Here is a 22,507-nt window from a genome sequence, read left to right as displayed (position 1 = left end):
AGAGTTATCACTGGGTCGTATCACACCCTCTCGTGACCCCGTGGACTGTAGCCCGCCAGGCTCCCCCGTCCACGGGATTCTCCAGGCAAGGATACTGCATGGGTTGCCATTCCCTCCTCCAGGGGCTCTTCCCCACCCCAGGATGGAACCTGGGTCTCCTGCATTGCAGGCGGGTTCTTTAGGTCTGGACCACCAGGGAAGCCGCCAGGTTCCATCAAGTCTAGATTAAGTAAATCTCCCCAGGGTGGTGCTCTCACGTTCTGTAACCTCTGTCTCCGCAGGCTGCCTCTGTCTTCTCTTCCAGCTGGTCCCCTCCGCCCGCCGGCGCTGCGGTTCCCAGCCCTGAGTGACCATGGGCGACGTGAGGTTGAACTCTGACCCCTCCTGCTCATCCTCCCCTCCCTCCGAAGTCTCCCCTCCCTCGCCGGAGTCCTCCTCCTCCATCCCCTTCAGAAACGGAGTCATGCCTTTCATGCTCTCTGTCAGCGCGGAGCATCTACAGAGGTTCAAGCAGCTTTTACTGGAGGAGAACCCCAGACCCAACTGCACCCCACTCACCTGGGACCAGCTGAAGTCAGTCCGCTGCGGGGAGGTGGTCCATCTGCTGACCGAGTACTTCCCAGGACGGCGCGCCTGGGAGGTGGCTCATGACATCTTCGCCAAGATGAACCAGACGGAGCTTTGTGTTCAGATACAGAGGGAGCTGAACGGTGAGAGGGGAATCTAGAACAGAGCAGGGGGCGGGCTGGAGAACTCGGTGCTTTCCCAGTCGCTCCTGTGGGCCAGCTGAACAAGGGCAAGCAGTGGAGTGTATCTTTGGGCTTCCCTGGCAACTCAGTGGTAAAGAACTCACCTGCAATGCAGGAGACCTGGGTTCGATCCCTGGGTCAGGGAGATCCCCGGGAGGAGGAAATGGCAACCCACTCCAGTATTCTTGCCTGGAGAATACCATGCACAGAGGAGCCTGGTGGGCTACGGTACATGGGGTTGCAGAGTCAGACAGGACTGAAGCACCTTAGCATGCGTGCATTACAGCTTTTAAAACACTTTTATTCTAGAACTTCCCTCCCCTCCCCACCCTTTTGACATTGGCTTTACTTTACGACTGAGCAACTAAATACACACACACAAACACCCTCCCCGGTACCGTCTACCTCCGCACTGTCCTCACCTCCCAACATGCTGATGGAAGCGAAGGTATCTTCCTCTCCCTGCACTAAGCAGGTGAGAGGATGAGACTCGTGAATGGCCTGGCCGCCACTCTCTTTAAAGGCCCCGTTGCCTCTGGGCGGCTCTGTCTTTCAGTCCATCTTGTCATGCCTATGAGACAGCCTCCCTTTTTTTTTTTTTCATCTTTTCCAGAAATTTTACCTAACTTGGAACCGGAGGACTTGAACCAGAGAAAGAGGGAGCTGACTTTGGAGGAAGATGAGTCCGGTACGTGTGGTCCCTGGCAGATGAGAGGTGGTGGGTCGGGATGAGATGCTGGCTTCCTGAGGCATGGCGGGCTGCAAACGGGTGTGCCCAGCATCCCTTCTGTGAACCAGAACTTCAGAGAAAGGAGTGGTTGTGGACTCATCTCAGGAGGAAGTCCAGCCACTGTCCTTCTCTCTCTCTCATTCGGTTGGATTCAGTCTTTTTTTTCTTAAAATTTATTTTTTTTTAATTTGTTTTTGGCTGTGCCAGGTTTTAATGGTGGCGTGTGGGGTCTCGTTCCCGGCAGGGATAGAACCCGGGCCCTCTGCACTGGGAGCATGGAGCCTCAGCTCCTGGACCACCAGGGCTTGCGGGAAAAGTGCCTGATGGGTGCGCCTGTGTCGGGGTAGACACGGAGGCTTGTTTTCCGCTGGATCGCTTAGTCCTCACGGACAGCTGATGCTGGACCCTGCGTCTCCCCTGTCGTGTTCCTGCAGATAAAATTCGGGAGTACAAGGCACGTGTGATGAGTGAGCACTCAGCCCTGTGGGACAGGACATCTTGGCCTGGGAACAACGTGGACTTCTTTTACCAAGAGCCCTGCAGAGAAGACATACTCCTGCAGTGTCTTCTCCTGCCCAGAAAACCCCAAGGAAGACAGCCCAAGACCGTGGTCCTTCTGGGAGACGCTGGCCTCGGGAAGACCACCGTGGCCAAAAAAGTGATGCTGGAGTGGGCAGAGGACAAGTTCTACGCCCACAAGGTCTGGTTCGCCTTCTACCTCCGCTGCCAGGAGATGGACGGGCCAGAGGAGCGGAGCTTCTCCGAGCTGATCGCCTGCAAGTTGTCCGGGTCTCTGGCTCTCGCGTCTAGGATCCTCTCCCACCCGGAACACCTCCTCCTCCTGCTGGATGGCTTTGAGGAACTAACCTTGACCCTCGTAGACAGACCGGAGGACCTGAGCCAAGACTGGAGCCAGAAAATGCCTGGGTCCGTCCTCCTGACCTCTCTGTTGAGCAAAACGATGCTCCCTGATGCCACGATCATCGTCTTCCTGAGGTTCAACATGTGGAAGACCGTGAGTCCCTTTCTGAAAGACCCCTCTCTGATCACCCTGACTGGCTTCAGCGCGCCGGAGCGATCCAGGTATTTCAGGTCGTACTTCAAAAACGGGCGCGATGCCGACGCGGCCCTGCGCTTCGCCATGGGCAGCGCCGTCCTCTTCTCCATGTGCCGGGCCCCCGTCACCTGCTGGCTGGTCTGCTCCTGCCTGAAGCAGCAGATGGATCGGGACAGCAGCCTGCCGCAGGCATTCCCCAACGCCGCGGCCGTGTTCGTCCACTGCCTCTCCAGCCTGTTGCCAACCCAGGCGCGGCACGCTGTCAGCGAGACCCACCAGGAGCAGGTGAAACGCCTGTGCTCCCTGGCCGCGGAGGGCATGTGGAAGGACCAGTGGGTGTTCGGCGAGACGGATTGCAGCCTGGCCAGACTGGATGAGAGGGACGTCCAGCTGTTTCTCAGGGCGCAGGTCCTCCGGAGGGTGGCGGCCGACAGGGCCCTCGTCGCCTTCACCCACCCGAGCTTCCAGGAGTTCTTTGCTGCCCTGCTGTTCATCCTCTGCTTCCCGCAGCGGCTCAGGAATTTCAAAGCGTTGGACAACTTCCGCGTCCTACAGCTGCTCGCGCATCCCGGGAGGTGGAGAAACCCCCTGGCCGGAATGGCGCTCTTCCTGTTTGGCCTGTTGAACGACACGTGCACCCTCGCGGTGGAGCAGCTGCTGGGGTGCAAGGTGTCCCTGGGGAACAAGAGGAAGCTGCTGAAGATCGCCGCCCTGCCGCCCGACAGTGAGCCCCCGGCCCCACACCACAGGCTCCCCCAGCTCTTCTACTATCTGTACGAGATCCGGGAGGAGGTCTTCGTGGGTCAGATCCTCCATGACTGTCGTAAGGCTCTGCTGGTCCTCAGCAAGATCAGGGACCTGCAGGTCTCCGCTTTCTGCCTCAAGTTCTGCCGACGTCTGCAGGAGCTAGAACTGACCGTCGCCAAAATGACCAGCCTCTCGCCAGGCCCTCTTCCTTCTCCCCAGTAAGTGCTCGGGTCTCTCCTTCGGTGGGATTCGAGGTCCTGCCGGGGAACCTTGTCTAGCATCTCCTGGGCCTCAAGGGTGACCACCTGTCCTGAGTAGATCCCTTGCGCATGGGAGTCTGTCTTATAAACAGTCTGTTCCGGTTTAACAACAACAAAAAAAGAATTGGTAGTGGTGAGCTCATTGGTGACTTCATTACCTCAACCCCAGAGACCATCAGTGAACTAGAGAAACTTCGTATAGTTTTCTCCTCTCTCATGCAACTAAAGGAAGTGCCTGGGTTAAATGTTCTGCAGAGCATGTGGCGTCATATTCCGAGTAATTCTGCTTGAAACAATGGCTTTGTTGAAAATACGAGCAGGAAACGTGTGCTTATGTCTCAGCTGAGGGTTGTCGTGAACGCTTGGTACAGTTTCACTGAACAGCGTGTCTAAGAGAGTGTGACGCTCTAAACTTCCCATTGTGGTTGTTTAGTCCCTAAGTCTGTCTGACTCTTTGCAACCCCACGGACTGTAGCCCGCCAGGCTCCTCTGTCCATGGGAATCTCCAGCAAGAATACTGGAGTGGGTTGCTGTTTTCCTCTCCAGGGGGTCTTCCTGACCCAGAGATGGAACCCGTGTCTCTTACATCTCCTGCATTGGCAGGCAGGTTCTTTACAGCTGACCCACCAGGGAAGCCCCAAACTGCTGGTGGAAAAGCATAAAAGGGAAGAGAAGGTAATTCCTAAGCTAGGGGAAAAATAACAGGACAGACAGTATTCCTGGGGTGCTGATTTCCACTGAAACTGAGAAAATCCTGGGGGAAGAAAGAAGACCCTTCCTGCCATGCTGCGTGCCCTCCCTCCACGCACCTGGGGCTTCCTTCCATCTATCACCCCTCACTCTGTACACGGTAATGTTTTCAGTCTCTAGGCACGTGCTGTCCAGTGGGGTCTGTGACGGGGAAGAGTGAAGGTGAAAACCAGAGCCAAACCACCGAACACGCTGCTCTTGGGAGAGAGTTTCGATTCTGTGCCCACTGTGCCCTAGTAATCATCATCATCATCATCATCATCATCATCATCATACTTCCCCTTATTCTGTTCCTTTGTAGAGTTTTTATTCTTCCTTTTTAAAACTGTTTATTTCATGTTGCTGCATAGCCTACTGACGATGCCGTGATGGTTTCGGTTGAATAGTGAAGGGACTCGACCTTACAGACACATGTACCCACTCTCCCCCAAACCCCCTCCCACCCAGGCTGCCACGGAGCCCTGAGCAGGTTCCCTGTGCTACAGAAGGTCCTGGTTGTTCTCCATTTCAAATACAGCCGTGTGTGCATGTCCATCCCACACTCCCTAACCGTCCCTTGCCCCCATCCTTCCGCCCTGCTAACCATAAGCTCCCAGAGAGTCGGACATGACTGAGCGACGGAACTGAACTGAACCATAAGTTCGTTCTCCAAGTCTGTGCGTCTCTTTCTGTTTCATAAGTTCATTTGCATCATTTCTCTCTAGATCCCACAAACGAAGGGTGTCATAGGATCCTTCTCCTTCTCTGTCTGACTTGCTTCAAGGCATTTTTCCTTGATAACAATTTCATAAGCACAGGGCAAGAATACGGTTTCTATCTTGCGACCTACTTCCTGCCCGCATATAAATCCTGACTGACTGCAAAACAGCTCTCTCTCCCTCAGTCACATTGGGGCCACGAATCTTCCTGGAATGGAATGAGAAATCTCAGAACGGTTCCACTGGGCGACTTGGTACTTCTTTTTTAGTGTGTTATGCGTTTGGCTGCGTGGGTCCGGGTGGCGGCGGCGGCTCCTTCCTTGCATCATGTGGGATCTCCCCTCGCAGCACAGACTCCAGTTGTGGCTCCTGGGCTCAGCAGCTATATCTCGGGGGTTCGCTGCTCTTCAGGCATGCGGGATCTTAGTTCCCACCAGGGATCGAACCCATGCCCCCTGCATTGCGAGGCAGATTCTTAATCATTGGACCACCAGGGAAGTCCCCTGGGCCACTTTCTAGATGAGGGCATCTCAGGAAAGCCCCAAAGGCAGCCACGATCATAAGCAAGTCATGGGTTTGCTGGTAGGTTTTCTCGAGCTTAATCACCAACGATGAGCCATTTTTTCTGTGTTTTTTTTTTTCCTCCCACACAGACCAGAAGGCAGTGACAGGCATTCCCTCTGGTGGCAAGAGTTCTGCTCTGTGTTTAGGACACACGAGAGTTTGGAAGTCCTGACTGTGAAAGACAGTGTGATGGACGCAGAGACCGTGGAGATTCTCGCCGCAGCACTGAGGCACGCCCACTGTAACCTCCGAAAGCTGATGTGAGTGCGGCCATCCTGACGTCGCTGTCCCGCTCCGTCATGTCCGACTCTCTGTGACCCCACGGACTGCAGCACGCCAGGCCTCCCTGTCCATCACCATCTCCCAGAGTTTACCCAAACTCACATCCATTGAGTCGGGATGCCATCCAACCATCCTCTGTTGTCCCCTTCTCCTCCTGCCCTCAATCTTTCCCAGCATCAGGGTCTCTTCCAGTGAGTTAGCTCTTCACATCAGGTGGCCAAAGTATTGGCGCTTCAGCTTCCGCATCCGTCCTTCCAGTGAGTGTTCAGGGTTGACGGGCTGGTAGGATGCTGTGATAAGCGAACACTGCTTACCTCTTCAGCTTTAGGCATGTGGGCTCCCTCGTGGTGAGTGAAGGCATCATCAGAGTTCTGGTGGAAAACCAGTACCTGAGACACTTGGAAATAGAAAACACGCAGATGAGACGCCAAGTGATAGATGCCCTCTGCACCACCCTGAAACACCCGCGGTGCTTTCTGCAGACTCTCAGGTGAGGCCTGAGGCGCGAGGCGGGGCGGGGAGGGGATGCCGGTCACGGGCTCCGTCAGGACGCTGGTCATGGGCCCCGTCTGCCTGGCATCTCGCTGTGGTTCAGCTGCCGCGCGTTTCACCCAGCTTTCTTCTTCTATCAGAGTGTCATCGATTTACAGGCTCGTGCTAGCCTCAGGTCTACAGCAGAGTGATTCGGCTCCGCAGACAGATTTTTTCAGTCTTTTCCACGACAGGTCACTGTGAGATGCTGAAGGCAGTTCCCTGTGCCATGCTGAGCTGTGCTAAGTCGCTCAGTCATGTCCAACTCTCTGTGACCCCGTGGCCCATAGCCCACCAGGCTCCTCTGTCCATGTGGATTCTCCACGCAAGGATACTGGAGCGGGTTGCAGGGCCCTCCTCCAGGGGATCTTCCCGACCCAGGGATGGAACTGGTGTCTCCTGCTTGGCAGGCGGGTCCCTAACCTGGGAAGCCCTATAGTTCCTTGTGCGACAGAGGAACCCCTTGTTGCTTCATCTGCGTTATTAACTGGACTGTAGTTGCCTTACCACCTCGTGTCCATCTCTGCTGTGCAACAGCATGATCTGTTCTGGACATAGTCGATTCTGCACATGTGTCTGTTCACCCTGGACTCCTGATTTCTCCCTCTCCCCACCCCTTCCCCCTTTGGTAAGCTATGCGTTTGTCTCCGATGTTTGTGAGTCTGTTTCTCTTCTGTAAATAAATCCCTTCATGTTATGCTTCAGATTCCACGTATACGTGACACCACAACGTCTGTCTGTGACTCACTTCGCGCAGCATGATCATCTCTGGGGCCATCTCTGTTGCTGCGAATGACAGTATTTCTTTCCTGTTTGTGACCGTTCACTCGGCTTTTTTAAAAAAGTATGACGGTCTCATACATGCACGCACTGTGCGCCGCTTGCCACAGTCAGGCTAATTAACCCCTTGGCCGGCTCACAACCCCGCCGTTTGAACACTTGAGATCAGCTCTGTTATAGCCACGTGCGTGCACACGGCCACCGTCAGCAGACTGGACCAGAGATCTCCAGAGTTTACTCACCTTATAACCGGGGGTTGCGTCCTCTAACCATCACTTACTCCACCTCGCCCCAGCTCCTGCAGCCCTCCCTCTGTCCTGGTTCTTCATCCTGAAGGCGGTTTGGCGGATAAACCTGGAAAGGTGTGCTCAAGTGCAGGCGGAGTCCCTGTCTTGGGGCTAGAGCCCCAGAGTTACCCCACGCCAGTTCATCACGGCCCCGAGTGTGTGTTATTTTCTGTCATGCTAGTCAAAGTCGCTCAGTCGGGTCTGATCCTTTGTGACCCCGTGGACTATATACAGTCCCATGGGACTCTCCAGGCCAGAATCCTGGAGTGGGTAGCCGTTCCCTTCTACAGAGGATCTTCCCGACCCTGGGACTGACCAGGTCTTCCGCATGGCAGGCGGATTCTTCACCAGCTGAGCCACAGGGAAGCCCGTTTTCCATTGGTGACATGCAGTTCAGATGCTGAATGGATGCGGGTTCACTCGGGGAGGATGGGAACCCCCTCCCGAAGCTCTCGGGGGAGGGCCGAGGCAGACACGAGGTCGGTCGGGGTGGCCGGGGGTACCCCCACCCCGGGAGCTCAGGGCTGCTGTCTCTGTGACTCCCGCAGGCTGGACGGTTGCCCGTTTGACCCCACCAAAGGGGCTGACCTCGCCTGGAGTCTCAGGAAGAACACCCACCTGAAGACCCTGATGCTGAGACGCGGCTGCCTGGAGAGGGACGAGCCGTGTGTCCCCGTGTTGGCGCCCCAACTGGAGAGGCTGTCGTGAGTCTTACGGGGTGCTGCGCTGTGCCTCAGAAAAACAGAAAACGGGAGAGTGTATCTCGGAGCAAAGTGAAGTCCTCTGATTGTTAATGGTGTGGGAGGGGCAGTGCAGGGTTGAGACAGAGAGACAGACGGACGGACAGACAGACAGACAGACAGAGCTCTAAGCCAGCACGTGTCTACACCTGCTGTCCCGGGAGGAGGAAGCGCAGGGATCCTGACGCGTCGTTGTCCCGCCTTCGCACTGGAACCTTGCCAGCACCGATTCCCTCCTCACGGTGACCGGGCCCCCGCCCCGCCCCCTCTGGAGGTGGGGCCCAGGCCCCCCCACCCGCCTTTGCCGAGACACAGAGCCCTCAGGGGCCCCGCAGCGGCCTTGGCGGCCGTGTGGGCGCTTCCCAGGAGACCGACATCGCAGCCGACTGCTGTGTGTCGCCGTTTCTGCCGCGCTCCTCCTTGGCGCCGAACGGTAATGTGTGTGAACGGGCAAGGATCAGAGTGTCTGTCCGATCTGCCGCTGAGGCCTGAGCTGTCCATGAAGGCCTGCTTTATATATTCAGGGCATCTTCCCAATTTTCTGTAACTTTCTGAGATGTTGTCTCTTCCCATGTCACCTCCAGAAATGTCTTCACTCTTAAGAGTCCCTGCTGGTTGCTTTCTCCTCCCTCTTCGTTCCTCTCTATAACGGTTTTCTTGATCCCCAATTCCTTCTCACATCACGACTCCCAGTCCTCTCCTTTAAACCCGGGAAACCCTAAGAGCCGGTCACAGAAGTGGGATGAGACGTCTGCCTTTAGGACGAAGGCCCTGGTGGAAATCGTCAAGGCTCAGACCAGGAAAAATCTGGTCAAGGGCACGAATTAAACTCCATCCCATAGAAATAAATGAAAAAATAAATAAATAAATAAGCAGGGTGACCCAAAAATAAATAAATAAATAAACTCCATCCCGACTGTGAATGTCTCGCCCGCAGGCTGGAGAATTGTGACCTCACGTCGCTTTCCTACCGGAGTCTTGCCTTTTCTCTCGTGAGTAACCGGAGTCTGACCCACCTGAGCCTGGCAGAAAACGCCCTGCAGGATGACGGGGCAAAGGAGCTCTGGAAAGTCTTACAAAACTTTCCGTCTACCCTGCAGAGGCTGGTGTAAGTCCCTAGACGCCGCTCTCTGGAACGCCCTGGGGAAGAACAGGGCAGTGGGGAGAGACTGCCATGTGTATGTTATATGTTCCTTTATGCCACGGATTGGTCAAGCGCCTACTGCACGCACGACATTGTGTGGACCCTGGAAGAAAGCGTAACAGAGAGGAGGGTGGCAGGGCCTTCAGTTTCAGGGGCAAACTAGCTAGGAGCAGAGTTCTCAGATGTGTGCCGGGCGACCCGGCGGGGAATCAGAGGGTCAGAGATGCTGACATCTTTTCACTGCCGCAGGAACTATTAGCTTGAGCCGTTCCAACACCAGATCGTGGTAAATTCCTTTCAGCAATGCTGTGCATGTATGCTAAGTCACTTCAGTCGTGTCCGACTCTTTGCAACCCCATCAACTGCAGCACTCCAGGCTTCCCTGTCCTTCACCGTCTCCCGGAGTTTGCTCAAACCCATGTCCATTGAGTCGGTGATGCCATCCAACCACCTCATCCTCTGTCACCCCCTTCTCCCGCCCTCAGTCTTTCCCAGCATCAGGGTCTTTTACAGTGAGTCTTCTCTTCGCATCAGGTGGTCGAAGTATTATTGGAGATTCAGGTTCAGCATCACCAATGAATATTCAGGGTGACTTCCTTTAGGATTCACTGGTTTGATCTTGCTGTCCAAGGGACCCTCAAGAGTCTTCTCTAGCACCATAGTTCGAAAGCATCAGTTATTATATTTAGGTAAAGCTGTTCTACAAAAAAAATACAAAAGGCAGAAAAGAAGCTTAAAGGCGTTTTGATTGGTGTTTCTTTGCAGGCTGAGGAATTGCGCCCTGACCTCCGAGTGCTGTCAAGATATAGCGTCTGTTCTTGATAAAAATAAAAACCTGAGAAGTCTGGACCTCGGCTGTAACAGCCTGAGGGACACCGGCGTGATCCTGCTGTGTCAGCACCTGTTGAAACCTGACTCTTGCCTCCAGGTTCTCGAGTAAGCTGTCCCCCTTGCTTTCTTTGGGACCTGTAAAATTCTCTTGGGGTAGAAAGTGGGGTCATGTTTTGCATTTCTGGGGTTTGCCATCCTTCTGGGTAGAGGATTTGGAAGCTTCAGAGCAGCGGTTCTCAGAGTGAGGTCCTCAAATATTGTTGTTCAGTTGCTCGGTCATGTCCGACTCTGACCCTGTGGGTTGTGTGTGTTCAGTTGCTGTCTGACTCTGCAACCCCCATGGATTGTAGCCCGCCAGGCTCCTCTGTGCATGGAATTCTCCAGGCAAGAATACCAGAGTGGGTGGCCATTCTCTTCTCCAGGGGATCTTCCTGACACAAGGATTGAATCTACAACTCCTGCATGGGCAGGTGGTCTCTTAACCTAGGAACCACCTGGGAAGTGGCTCAGACTGTGAATGTTTTTGTCTGGGAAGTTGTTAGAAAGGCAAATTCTTGCATCCTTTGTCTGTCTGTGTCTGGTTTATCTCACTGAGCATCATGCCCTCAAGGGCCACCCAAGTTGTCACAAACGGCAGGGTTTCCTTCTACTCGTGGCTGCGGGGTGATGCGTTGTATGTGCCATGCCTTGCTCTTCGTGGCTGCATGGTATTCCATGGTGTGAGTGCCACCCGTTTATGCATCCATCTGTCGATGACATCTAGGCTGCTGCCGTATCTTGGCTGTGTAAACGGCGCTACTGTGACATGCGGTGCAGATAACTCTATCTGATATTCTGATTTCGATCTCCTAGGTCCATATCCAGACATAGGGCTGCTGGATCCTGTGGGCCCTGCACAGTCCGTGTCTCACAAACACCTCCCATGTTTCCATGATTACTAGAGTTTAAGGACCACCGTTCCAGGAAAAATTCTTCCATTCAGGAAACATCAAGAAAAGTGTGTTTGTTTTAGACTGATACCTTAGATGGAGTCTTCTGAAATCAGCATTTATGCTTAAGGACTCTGTTTTCTGCATATAAATTTTCCTTCTATTATAAGGTCTCTCTGCCAACATCATACCAGCCAGTGACATAGAAGGATTTAAGTCAATTATCCCATTTCTAATTGTTATAGTGTTATTGTTACTCCAGATATTTAGGAAAGATTTGGAAACATCTCTTCTCCAATAACAAAGGTTGAAACTTTTTAACTTATTTTTTATTTATTTTTAGTTTTGTATTGGGATTGATGAACAATGTTCTCTTAGTTTCAGGTGTAGAGCAAAGTGATTCAGTTATGCATATACACCTTTTTTTTTCTGCCTCTTTCCTACCCGCATTTTCTATTCACTATTGGTATGATCTGGGTTCTAAGTCTAGGTCTTTTTTTCACTCAGATATGTGAGCTTTTATTTTTTTATTGAAGTACAGTTGCTTATCATATTACACTAGTTTGAGGCATACACCATAGTGATTCAGTATTTTTACAGATTCTACCCCATTAAACACTATTACAAAATAATGACTGTAATTCCCTGTGTTGTACGATACATCCTTGTTATTTATTTATTTTACACTTAATAGTTTGTATCTCAGTTCAATTAGTTTAATTTGCCCTTTTTTCCATCTCCTCATTGTTAACACTAGTTTGTTTTCTATATCTGTGAAATTTCTTCTGTTTTGCATATTTACTTGTACAATTTCTTATATTCCATATATAAGTGACATCACTTAAGTCTAGATCATTAAAGACACTTTGTGTCTTTAATTCCTAGGATTAATCCTTATAATGGATTTCATTTTTGTTGATAATTAACTACTCAAAGGAAATTCATTGGAGGTCACAATTCTTTTCCTCCAGAAGTTTAGTCTTGGGATTTAAATTTTGATTTATCCCCTAGGTTGAGTGAAGTATATTTGCAAGTATGAAATACATTTCCAGGTGACCATAAGTGAAAAGAATATATATATATATACGTATATTTGAATCATTTTGCAGTACCTCGGAAATTAACACAACATGGTAAATCAACTACATGTTTAATAAGTAATCTACCTTATTTTTAACTTTTTTATTTTGTATTAAGGTATAGCTGGGGAGGGAAATGGCAACCCACTCCAGTGTTCTTGCCTGGAAAAAAATCCCAGTGAAGGCAGAGCCTGGTGGGCTGCCGTCTATGGGGTCGCACAGAGTCAGACACGACTGAAGCGACTTAGCAGCAGTGGCAGCATGGCTGATCAACAATGTTGTGATAGTTTCAGGTGAAGAGGGAAGGGACTTGGCCATAACATATATAGACACGTATCTATTCTCTCCTAAACTCCCGTCCTAACCAGGCTAACACATAGCATGGACCCGAGTTCCCTGTGCTATGCAGTAGTTTGATTTTTTAAGACTGCTGCTATATATAAAACAGGTAACTAGCAAGGACCTACTGTGTAGGTCCTGTGTAGGACCTACACAGGTCTACTCTGTGTAGCAGAGTAGAACTCTGCTCAATACTCTATAATAACCTAAATGGGAAAAAAATCTTAAAGATACATATATATGTACAAGGGAATCTCTTTGCTGAACACCTACAACTAACACAACATTGTCAACCAACTATGCTCCAATATAAAAAAAAATTTTTAAGGAAAATAAAACTTTTGTTATTGTTGTTGAGTCGCTCAGTCGTGTCCGACTCTTTGCGACCCCATGGACTGCAGCACGCCAGGCCTCCCTGTCCATCACCAACTCCTGGAGTTTACTCAAACTCGTGTCCATTGAGTCGGTGATGCCATCCAACCATCTCATCCTCTGTTGTCCCCTTCTCCTCCCGCCTTCAATCTTTCCCAGCATCAGGGTCTTTTCCAATGAGTTGGCTCTCCATATCAGGTGGCCAAAGCATTGGAGCTTCAGCATCAGTCCTTCCGATGAGTATTTAGGACTGATTTCCTTTAGGAAGGACTGGTTGGATCTCCCTCTGACCAAAGGGACTCTCCAGTCTTCTCCATCACCTCTTTTCGAAAGCATCAGGTGATTCAGAAGGAAGTGAGGTATTCCGGCCGCAGGGTGCCTTCCGGGCTGTGACCAGCTCGGCTGGCCGGGCGCTCAGATGCCAGACATGCGCTCAGCCATGGCCTGTTTCCCTCCCACAGGCTGGGGGAGTGCCAGTTCACCTCCGTCTGCTGCCCGGCCCTGACCTCCGTGCTCCTCCACAACCAGACCCTGCGGCACCTGGACCTCAGCGGAAACAGCGTCGGGCTCCAGGGCGCCAAGCTCCTGCAGGACGCCACCCTGAAGAGGGTGCTCGGCCCCAGGGTCGTCCTGTGAGTGCCCGCCGCTTCCGGTGCGGCGGCCACAGCCCTGGGAGGGCATCGGGAGGGCGACCGGGGAGAGGCCGCTGGCGGAGGCGGCCCCGTCCTGCGCCCCTTTCCTGGGGCTCTGCAGTTCCTTCAGGGGGCTGCCACACCCCACCTCCTGCTGGTCTGATGAGAAAGTGGACCTGGACACTCCCGTCTGCTCTTTTGTCTTCTTTGCATTTGAAGTTTTTATTTATTTATTTTTACAATAGGTCCTGTTGGTTATCTACTTTATTTTTTTTTAATATTTACTTATTTGGCTGCTCAGGATCTTGCTTGTGGCATGCGGGATCTAGTTCCCTGAGCGGGAACTGAACCTGGGCCCCCTGCACGGGGAGCAGGGAGTCCTAGCTGCTAGACACCACCTGGGAAGCCTGGTTATCTATTTTAAACATAGTTGTGTGTGAATGTCCACCTCTGCCTGGGTGGCTCAGTGGTAAAGAATCCACCTGCATTGCAGGAGACCTGGGTTTGATCGCTGGGTCAGGACAATCCCCTGGAGAAGGGAACGGCAACCCACTCCAGTACTCTTGCCTGGAGAACCCCATGGACAGGGAGCCTGGTGGGCTACAGTCCACGGGGTCACAAGAGTCAGACGTGACTGAGCACGTGAATGGGAAGTTGGAAGACTCTGGGCTCACTGAAATCATTCCTCTGATGTACACCTCAGCTCTCTGGGGCCAGGACCCAGTGTTTTCAGGTCCCGAGTTCCCTCGGGGCTCACCGCGGGGAGTGGCTGGAGGCTGATGGCTGCTGGAGGCAGCTGTTCCTTCCTGAGTTCCCTCACGGCTCACCAGCTCACCTTTGGCTGTACCTGCAACCGCTGATGACTGTGACATCCTTTGTTTACTGATTTGACAGGCAGTATTCCATGTATCCATCTCCTGGGTGGTAAAGTTCTATTCTAGAGGGTTTATGTATTTTTCCAGGACTGCAAGAAAAAAAAAAAAAAAAGCATACACTGATTCTTATCTTTCACAGGAAGAAGAAACAGAGCAATGGAATGGACATGATGAGAAGACTGGAGGGCCCGGTGGTGAACAAGGACGTCCTGGAGATAGTTCTGTGATCAGGCTGCAGGGATGGTTTGATCTCGTGACCCCCCCTGCCCCAGATATAGTTGTGGTTTTTTTTCCTGATGAAAATTGGGAATCGGTTGACTTGTCTGTGGGCCATTCTGAATCTGGGATGGCACAGTTAGTTCTGGGAGATGCTGTGGAGCATGACCTGCAAATAGCCCCCTGGGAGATACTGAAGGTCGTGTGTCCAACAGAGGCTAGTCATGGAATTTGGGTCACCGTGGTAAGGAGCGTTCCAGCTGACTTCTCCTCCTGGCTTCTGGATGTCTTGGAATATGTCCTATTCAAATTGTCACTGACTCACCTACTGGGGTGTTGCAAGAAGTGAAGTAAAATTGTGCATGAATGCAATCAGAAAACGTTTCAAGTGTTTATTTACAATTAGACTTGCAAGTCAACTGTTATGAAGGAAGACATCTTGCCTCGAAAGAGGGTTTAGATCTAGAGAGCATCATACTGAGTGAAGTAAGTCAGACAGAGAAGGGGAAATATCATATGACATGCCTTGTGTGTGGAATGAAAAGAGAGGATACCAATGGACTTGCTTACAAAACAGAGACTCACAGACTTAGAGAACGGACTTATGGTTGCCCTGGGGGAAGGATGGGAGTTACGGAGTGTGGGGTGGACATGCACACATGGCTGTATTCAAGATGCAGAACCAAGAGGACCCACTGGTAGCACCCGGAACTCTGCTCAGGGTTATGTGGCAGCCTGGATGGGAGGGGAGTTTGGGGGAGAGTGGATATGTGTATATGTATGGCTGAGTCCTTCTGCTGTTCACCTAAAAATATCATAACATTGTTAATCAGCTATACCCCACACAAAATAAAAAGCTTAAAGTTTGGGGGGGGGGAATCCAAGGAAGATAATATAGCAAGCGATGGAAAAGGGAAATTATGTCATGTTTAAGGGACTCTTTTTAAAAGGTGAAACACGGGCCTCCCAGGTAGCCCAGTGGTAAAGAATCTGACTGCCACTGAAGAGACAGGGGTTCAATCCCTGGGCCGTTCAGATTCCACGGGCTGTGCAGCAACTAAGCCAGTGAGCTGGAAACAACAACCGCAACCAAAGAAGTGTGACTCAACTTTTTTAAAGAGTTTAGTCCATTAATAGAGTAAAGCAAAGGGAATTTCCCTGTGACTTATACGAGGACGGGCCTGGGCCCGGATTGGGGGTCTAGAGGGCGGTCTCCTGAATCCTGCCTCCACAGGTATCATCCTAGGACCTCGAGACTGTGACTCACACGAGGATGGGCCTGGGCCCGGATTGGGGGTCTAGAGGGCGGTCTCCTGAATTCCGCCTCCACAGGTATCATCCTAGGACCTCGAGACTGTGGCTCACATGAGGACGGGCCTGGGCCCGGATTGGGGGTCTAGAGGGCGGTCTCATGAATTCCGCCTCCACAGGCATCATCCTAGGGCCTTGAGAAGTTGTAGTATGTGCAGGTGAGTTCCTGTGCAACCTCGGGGAGGGACTGCACCGCCCAGGACAGGCTTGGCTCTGGTGTTTTCCAGCCACCCTGCTTGCAGGGTCTCAGCTCCCGACCAGAGACCGAGTCTCAGGCTCTCTGCAGTGAAAGCGTGGAGTCCTGCCCCTGGACCAGCTGGGAGTTCCCCAGACTGTGGGCTTTTTGGGGGGTTCTAGCCATCTAACCCAGGACTTCCCTGGGGGCTAAGTGGTAAGGAATCAAACTGCCGGTGCCGGAGACGAGGATTTGATCCCTGGGTCGGAAAGATCCCCTGGAGGAGGGCATGGCAACCTGCTCCGGTCTTCTTGCCTGGAGAATCCCATGGACAGAGGAGCCTGGTGGGCTATGGTCCCTGGAGTTGGACACTAGTGAGCATAGCACAGCAAACACAGCTATCTAACACACAACTGGATAGAGGCTGGGACAGCATTTCGAGCTCAAAGACCTCGAAAGTAGTGGCACAGTCATTTTCTCTGTGTTAGCATGAGTTCATGTGCCCAACGCACAGTGACGCAAAACAAACGGAAACGTCAGAGTTTGGAGCGGAGAAAGGTTTACTGCAGGGCGGGTCGAAGGGACGAGTGGCTCATGCCTCCCCAAACCCCGAGATCCCCAAAGGGTTTCAGCAAACCATTTTTAAAAGCTAAGTGGAAGAGGATACTTTAAGTCAGAAAAACATCATGTACTAACGCATATAGCCTCATTCTGGGAAAGATTTAGGACAGGAGGAGAAGGGGGTGGCAGAGGATGAGACAGTTGGATGGCATCAATGGTCAGAGTTTGAGCAAGTTCCGGGAGACAGCGCAGGACAGGGAGGCCTGGCATGCTGCAGCCCACGGGGTCACAAAGAGTCAGACACGACTTAGCAACAGGAACGCATATGCATGGAATCTAGAAAAATGGTGCAGGTGCGCCTATTTGCAGGGCAGCAATGGATGCAGATGAACGGACTTGTGGGCACAGCGGGGGAAGGAGAGGGAGGCAAGAGCTGAGAGCTGCGTGGAAACCCCCGTTAACATGAGCACAACGGAGCCAGCGGGCAGCTGCATCTCTACGCGCGGCTCGGCCGGCGCTCTGGGACGACCCAGAGGGTGGGGTGGGGCGGGGAGGGGGGCTCAGAGGGGGGACACGTGTGTACCCGTGGCTGACTCATGTGGATGTGTGGCAGAGACCAGCGCAACACCATGGGAAGCAGCTATCCTCCAGTTAAAGATAAATAGAAGCAAGGTTGGGTGGGGGTGGTCACAGGTCTGAGGTCAGTTCACGCACAGTTCTCTGGCTGCCTGATGATCAGGGAACGGGATTCACTCTATCAACACTTAGGCTCCAAGCGGCCTGGGGCTATGAGCTCAGGGTCATCCCATTGTTAACATCTTCTGTTTGGTGGCGGGAGGGGGGTTCACATCCGCAAAGCAGCTCAGGAAATGTGCATCCACTAGGTCTCTCTGGGTAGGTCAGAGCGGAGTGCAGCAGACTCAGTGCGGGAAGGCCTGTCCCCTCCCCACACGAGACCCCCGAGGGGTCCTGCTCGCTTACATTTTTTTTTGTAAATATGAAACATAAATGCACATGATTCTACAACATATATACACGAATAAATAAATGTGGGAGAAGAGCCAAGACTTCCACACAGAATTCCAAATAACTTATATAAATACTCTGCCGTCAAAAGAAGGGGTGAACTCCCACGACTCCTTGAGAGTGTGCCATGCCTCATGACCCCCACCGGAAAGCTGAAGGGTGGAAAGATAGGGAAAGGGTGGGTAGATTTACAGCGGAGAAGCCCGACAAACACGTCAGCCAACCAATCAACATTAACATCGACGCTGATAAATTGTGCTGTATTGATATTTATTCTTGACGTGATGTAATTAAAAATGGCACTTTACCTCTCCCCAAATCTCAAAACTGTATTTTAATTATGAAAAACACATCAAGGCAAATATCAATAGAAGGGTATCCTACAAAAACGCCTGTGTGTTCATGGCTTCAATCATGTCCAACTCTTGTGACCCCAAGGACTATAGCCGACCAGGCTCCTCTGTCCATGGGATTCCTCAGGCAAAAATACTGGAGTGGGTTATCAAGCCCTCCTCCAGGGGATCTTCCCGACCCAGAGATCGAACTTGCATCTCCTGCATTGCAGGCAGATTAGCTACCGTCTGAGCCACCAGGGAAACTCTGACAAGCACTCAAAAATCGTCAAGGTCATCAAAGCCCGCTAAAGTCTAAGAACTATCAGAGCTGGCTTGGTTACATTCTGAAACAGTCATCTTGGTCTACGCAAAGTGATGACCAGGTATGACCTGCATCAGCTTCTTATCCTACAAAGGGGCTCTGGTGCAAAAGTCAAAGCAGCTGGGACCCTCAACGGCCACCCCCAACCCCCGCTCCACTCTCAAGGGGTCAGACAGAAATAAAGGTCCATCTGAAGTCAGACTCTAAAGTGAAAATTGGCTTTAACTTGTTCTCCAAAGCCCAGGGTTTGACACGTCACACACTGCTGAGGGGAGTCGCGGTGAATGAGGAGTGGCTGCCCCCAAAATGCTTTCCCTGGGGTCAGAAAGCTGGGAGGTGGACAGCTTAAATCCAGAGAACACCCCCCCCCCACCACTGACACACTCCCTAGTCATCCACTTTGCTAAATAAAGCAAGGAGGGACAACGCCTTGAGGTGAGCCATCTTTGGGGCACACCGTATTACACGGACTCCTTAAAGATACCGTGGAGGGCTTCCCAGGTGTCTCCGTGGTAAAGAACCCGCCCGCCAATGCAGGAGACTCGGGTTCGATTCCTGGGTCGGGAAGATCCCCTGCAGAAGGGAATGGCAACCCACTTCAATATTCTTGCCTGGAGAATCTCACGGACAGAGGAGCCTGGCATCCTGCAGTCCATGGGGTTGCAAAAGAGTCAGACCCAACCTGGCAACTAAACAACACAACAGCCCTGCCCCAGACATCCTGTCTTAAATGAAATGGGTGTGGCCTGAGGCTCAGGGATTTTAAAAGTTCCTCCAAGTGATTCCAACCTGCAGAGAAATTTGTGAATTACTGGGGTAGGACCAATCATTACTGTGACAAACATTTTGCAATATATGTGCATGAAGTCAACACATTATACACCTTAAACCTACGCAGGGTTGATGATTCTCTTAAAAAAAGCTGGGGAAAAACAGAAAGAAATGCTTTGGGAAAGAACCATTCACGTGGAGACTCAAGGCACAAAATAACTGGTCTTACTATTAGCCGAGACTGGCGTCCTTTTAATTTTTATTTTTTATACAATTTTCAAAGGTCCCACTTCATTTACAGTTGTTACAAAACATTGGCTGTAAATTCCCTGTGCTGTGCACAACATCCCTGTAACCCAATAGCTGATGTCTCCCCTGCCCCTAAATTACCCCTCTGCACCAGCTGCTGGCAACCAGTACCTTATTCTCTACGTGTGTCTGCTTCTCTTTCGTTATATTCAGCAGTTTGCTGCCTTTTTAGATTCCAGATACCAGTGGTAAAATACAGTATTTGTCTTTCTCTGTCTGGCTCATTTCACTTTAGCACGTACAATGCTTAGTTGGTCAGTCATATCCGACTCTCTGACTCAGTGAACTGGAGCCAGCCAGGCTCCTCTGTCCATGGGATGCTCCAGGCAAGAATACAGAAGGGGGTTGCCATGCCCTCCTCCAGGGGATCGTCCCAGCCCAGAGATTAAACCCAGATCTCCCACATTGCAGGCAGATTCTTTACCATCTGAGCCACGGGGAAGCCTAAGAATACTGGAGTGGGTAGCTTATCCCTTCTCCAGCAGAACTTCCCAACCCAGGAATTAAACCGGGGTCTCCTGCATTGCGGGCAGATCTCTTACCAGCTGAGCTATCAGGGAAGACCTCACTTTAGCATAATACCATCCAATTCTCACCATGTTGCTGCAAATGGCCAATTTTTGCTCTTTTTATTTTTTAATTTTTTAAATTTTTGCTCTTTTTATGCCTAAGTCATATTCCACTGTATAAATGCGTCACATCTTCTTTATCCATCCATCTGTTGGTAGACACGTAGGCTGTTCCCATATCTTGGCTACGGTCATAGAGGCACAGGTATCTTTTCAATGGGAGCTTTTGTTTTCATCCAGATATATACCCAAGAGTGGACTTGTTGCGTCATATGGTAGTTTTATTTTTGTGTACTTGTTCTCTTTTTCTCTTACTCATTTTTTAAATTATGAAAGTATAACAACACATTTACAGGAGACTTGGAAAATAAGGAACAAAGTTACATATAGTTCCACTATACAATTATGTTTAAGTAGCTAAATTATGGGTTTTGGAGTTTCAATATCAAAGGAGCTTTATTTTTAGTTTTTTGAGAAACCTCCATAATGCCTTCCACAGTGACTGCACCAATTTACATTCCCATCAACAGTGTACGAGGCTTTCCTTTTCTCCACATCCGAGCCAACATTTCTCATTTGTGTTCTTTCTGATGACGGCTATTCTGACAGGTGTCAGGTAAGCCCTCACTGTGATTTTGATTTGCATTTCCTCGGTGATTAACGATGATTAACTTTAGAACACTGAAGAAGATCCGGTGGAGAGGGAGGTGGGAGGGGGGATCGGGATGGGGAATACATGTAAATCCATGTCTGATTCACGTCAATGTATGACAAAAACCACTACAATATTGTAAAGTAATTAGCCTCCAACTAATAAAAATAAATGAAAAAAAAACCTTTAGAACACTGGAGAAGATTCGTTTGGTAACAAACAGGTGTACATACTATGGGGCTTCACAGGTGGTGCTAGTGGTAAAGAACCCGCCTGCCACTGCAGGAAACGCAGGAGACATGGGTTTGATCCTTGGGTTTGGAAGACACCATGGAGGAGGGCATGGCAGGCCATTCCAGTATTCTTGCCTGGAGCATCCCATGGACAGAGGAGCCTGGTGCAAAGAGTGAGACACGCCTGAGCAGCAGAGCATGTAAATGCTACGAATTCATTGGAATCCAGATAAGAGGGTGTCATGGAGAAAGTCACCTGAACAAGCAACAGCAGCCTCCTTAGAGAGTGGTCAGCGCGTGCCAGGTCGAGTAAAATTAACACACACACACACACCCCGTTGCCCTGGGCCAACCAGGTGAGGGCTGTACCCACCCGCGGCGACAGAGCGCCGCCACCGGAAAGGTGGGCAGGGCGGGGCAGGCAGGTGCGGAGAGCCGCTGCTCCGCGTCTACCCTGGGCGTGCCAGGCGGCGCGAAGCAGCCAATAGGCAGCAGGAACGTCACGGCGCGGATCCCCCAAAGGCCGTCAGCACGTGCGTGCGGGCTGGGATCCCGTCCTAGAGGTGAGGAGTCAGGGCGGTGGGCGTCTCCTCCTGCCTTCTCCCTGGAATCTTCCTCTCCCTGTTTTTCTCCCTTCCTGGTTGGAACCTACTCGTTGAGCCCTGCTGTCTGCTCCTACTCTCTCCAGCTAGACTCATCAGAGACCAGGGGCCAAAGATACCCTCAGCCAGAAGGAGGTGTCCCATTGCTCTGCTTTGATGAAAAGTCTACCCACAAGACACATCTGTTTGGGGTACTTCGGCACATCTCTCAGCTCTCCCCAGCCTCTAGGCCTGAAGTTGTTTAGCTGCTGAGTTGTGTCTGACTCTTTGCGACCCCATGGACTGTAGCCTGCTCACCTCCTCTGTCCGTGGGGTTTCCCAGGCAAGAGTACTGGAGTGGGTTGCATTTCCTCCTCCAGGGATCTTCCCGACCCAGGGATCGAACCCGGGTCTCCTGCATTGGCAGGCAGATTCTTTACCACCTGGCAAGCCCCTTGGTCTAAAGCAGAGGAGGAAATTGGGGTGCTCTGAAGGTCAGGACCAGCTGATGTGCGTCCCTGTCTTAAAGGAGCCTGGGGGTGTTATTGTGTTAATTCTGCTCCCTCACTGTGTTAATACACTCCCTGTGGCTTATGGTCATCAACCCCCTCTCCAGTCCTGAGGGCGCTCTTTGTCTCGGGAGGAAACCGACTTACTGAGTGAAACGCCTTTGACTCGAGATTCTAACGGGGGTCTGATTTCAGGCCCTGTAATCCTAACAGCTTCCGTGGGATCCCTCAAGACCCCGTGCAGCAAATGAACTTATCTCCGAAACAAAGTGAACGCAAAGAGCGAGAACGCCAACGTAGAGAACACTTTTCTCCAGTTGCTGCCCGAGGGCTCCAAGTGGAGGCTAGTCTCACTGCAGGGCAGGGGCTCAGCGCCCTCAAGCATCAGGAGCTGAGGCTCCCGGGCCCCGGAGCTCTGCCGCATGGCTCAGCTGCCCTCGGCATGAGGGACCCTCCCGGGATCCATCCCACGCCCCCGGCATTGGCAGGCGGACTCTTAGCCACTGTACTCCCAGGGAAGTCCTCGGAATACCTTTACACCAAAAGTCTTTACTGTGTGCA

The 22,507-nt window shown here is 51.6% G+C and overlaps 1 protein-coding gene across 1 annotated transcript; it reads left to right on the top strand.

Moving 5' to 3' along the window:
* Positions 1–352: 352 nt before the first annotated feature.
* On the top strand, positions 353–14,959 carry NLRP8 (NLR family pyrin domain containing 8). Its single transcript, XM_070451559.1, has 10 exons — positions 353–710; positions 1,363–1,437; positions 1,914–3,501; positions 5,645–5,815; positions 6,160–6,327; positions 7,984–8,139; positions 9,113–9,283; positions 10,085–10,255; positions 13,331–13,501; positions 14,516–14,959. The coding sequence occupies exons 1-10, from the start codon at positions 353–355 to the stop codon at positions 14,601–14,603; spliced, it is 3,117 nt and encodes a 1,038-aa protein (XP_070307660.1). The 3' UTR covers positions 14,604–14,959.
* The last annotated feature ends 7,548 nt before the right edge of the window (positions 14,960–22,507 follow it).

Source organism: Odocoileus virginianus, chromosome 20 (genome assembly GCF_023699985.2).
Source record: "Odocoileus virginianus isolate 20LAN1187 ecotype Illinois chromosome 20, Ovbor_1.2, whole genome shotgun sequence".
NCBI lineage: Eukaryota > Metazoa > Chordata > Mammalia > Artiodactyla > Cervidae > Odocoileus > Odocoileus virginianus.
This window is presented reverse-complemented; position numbering and strand designations above follow the sequence as displayed.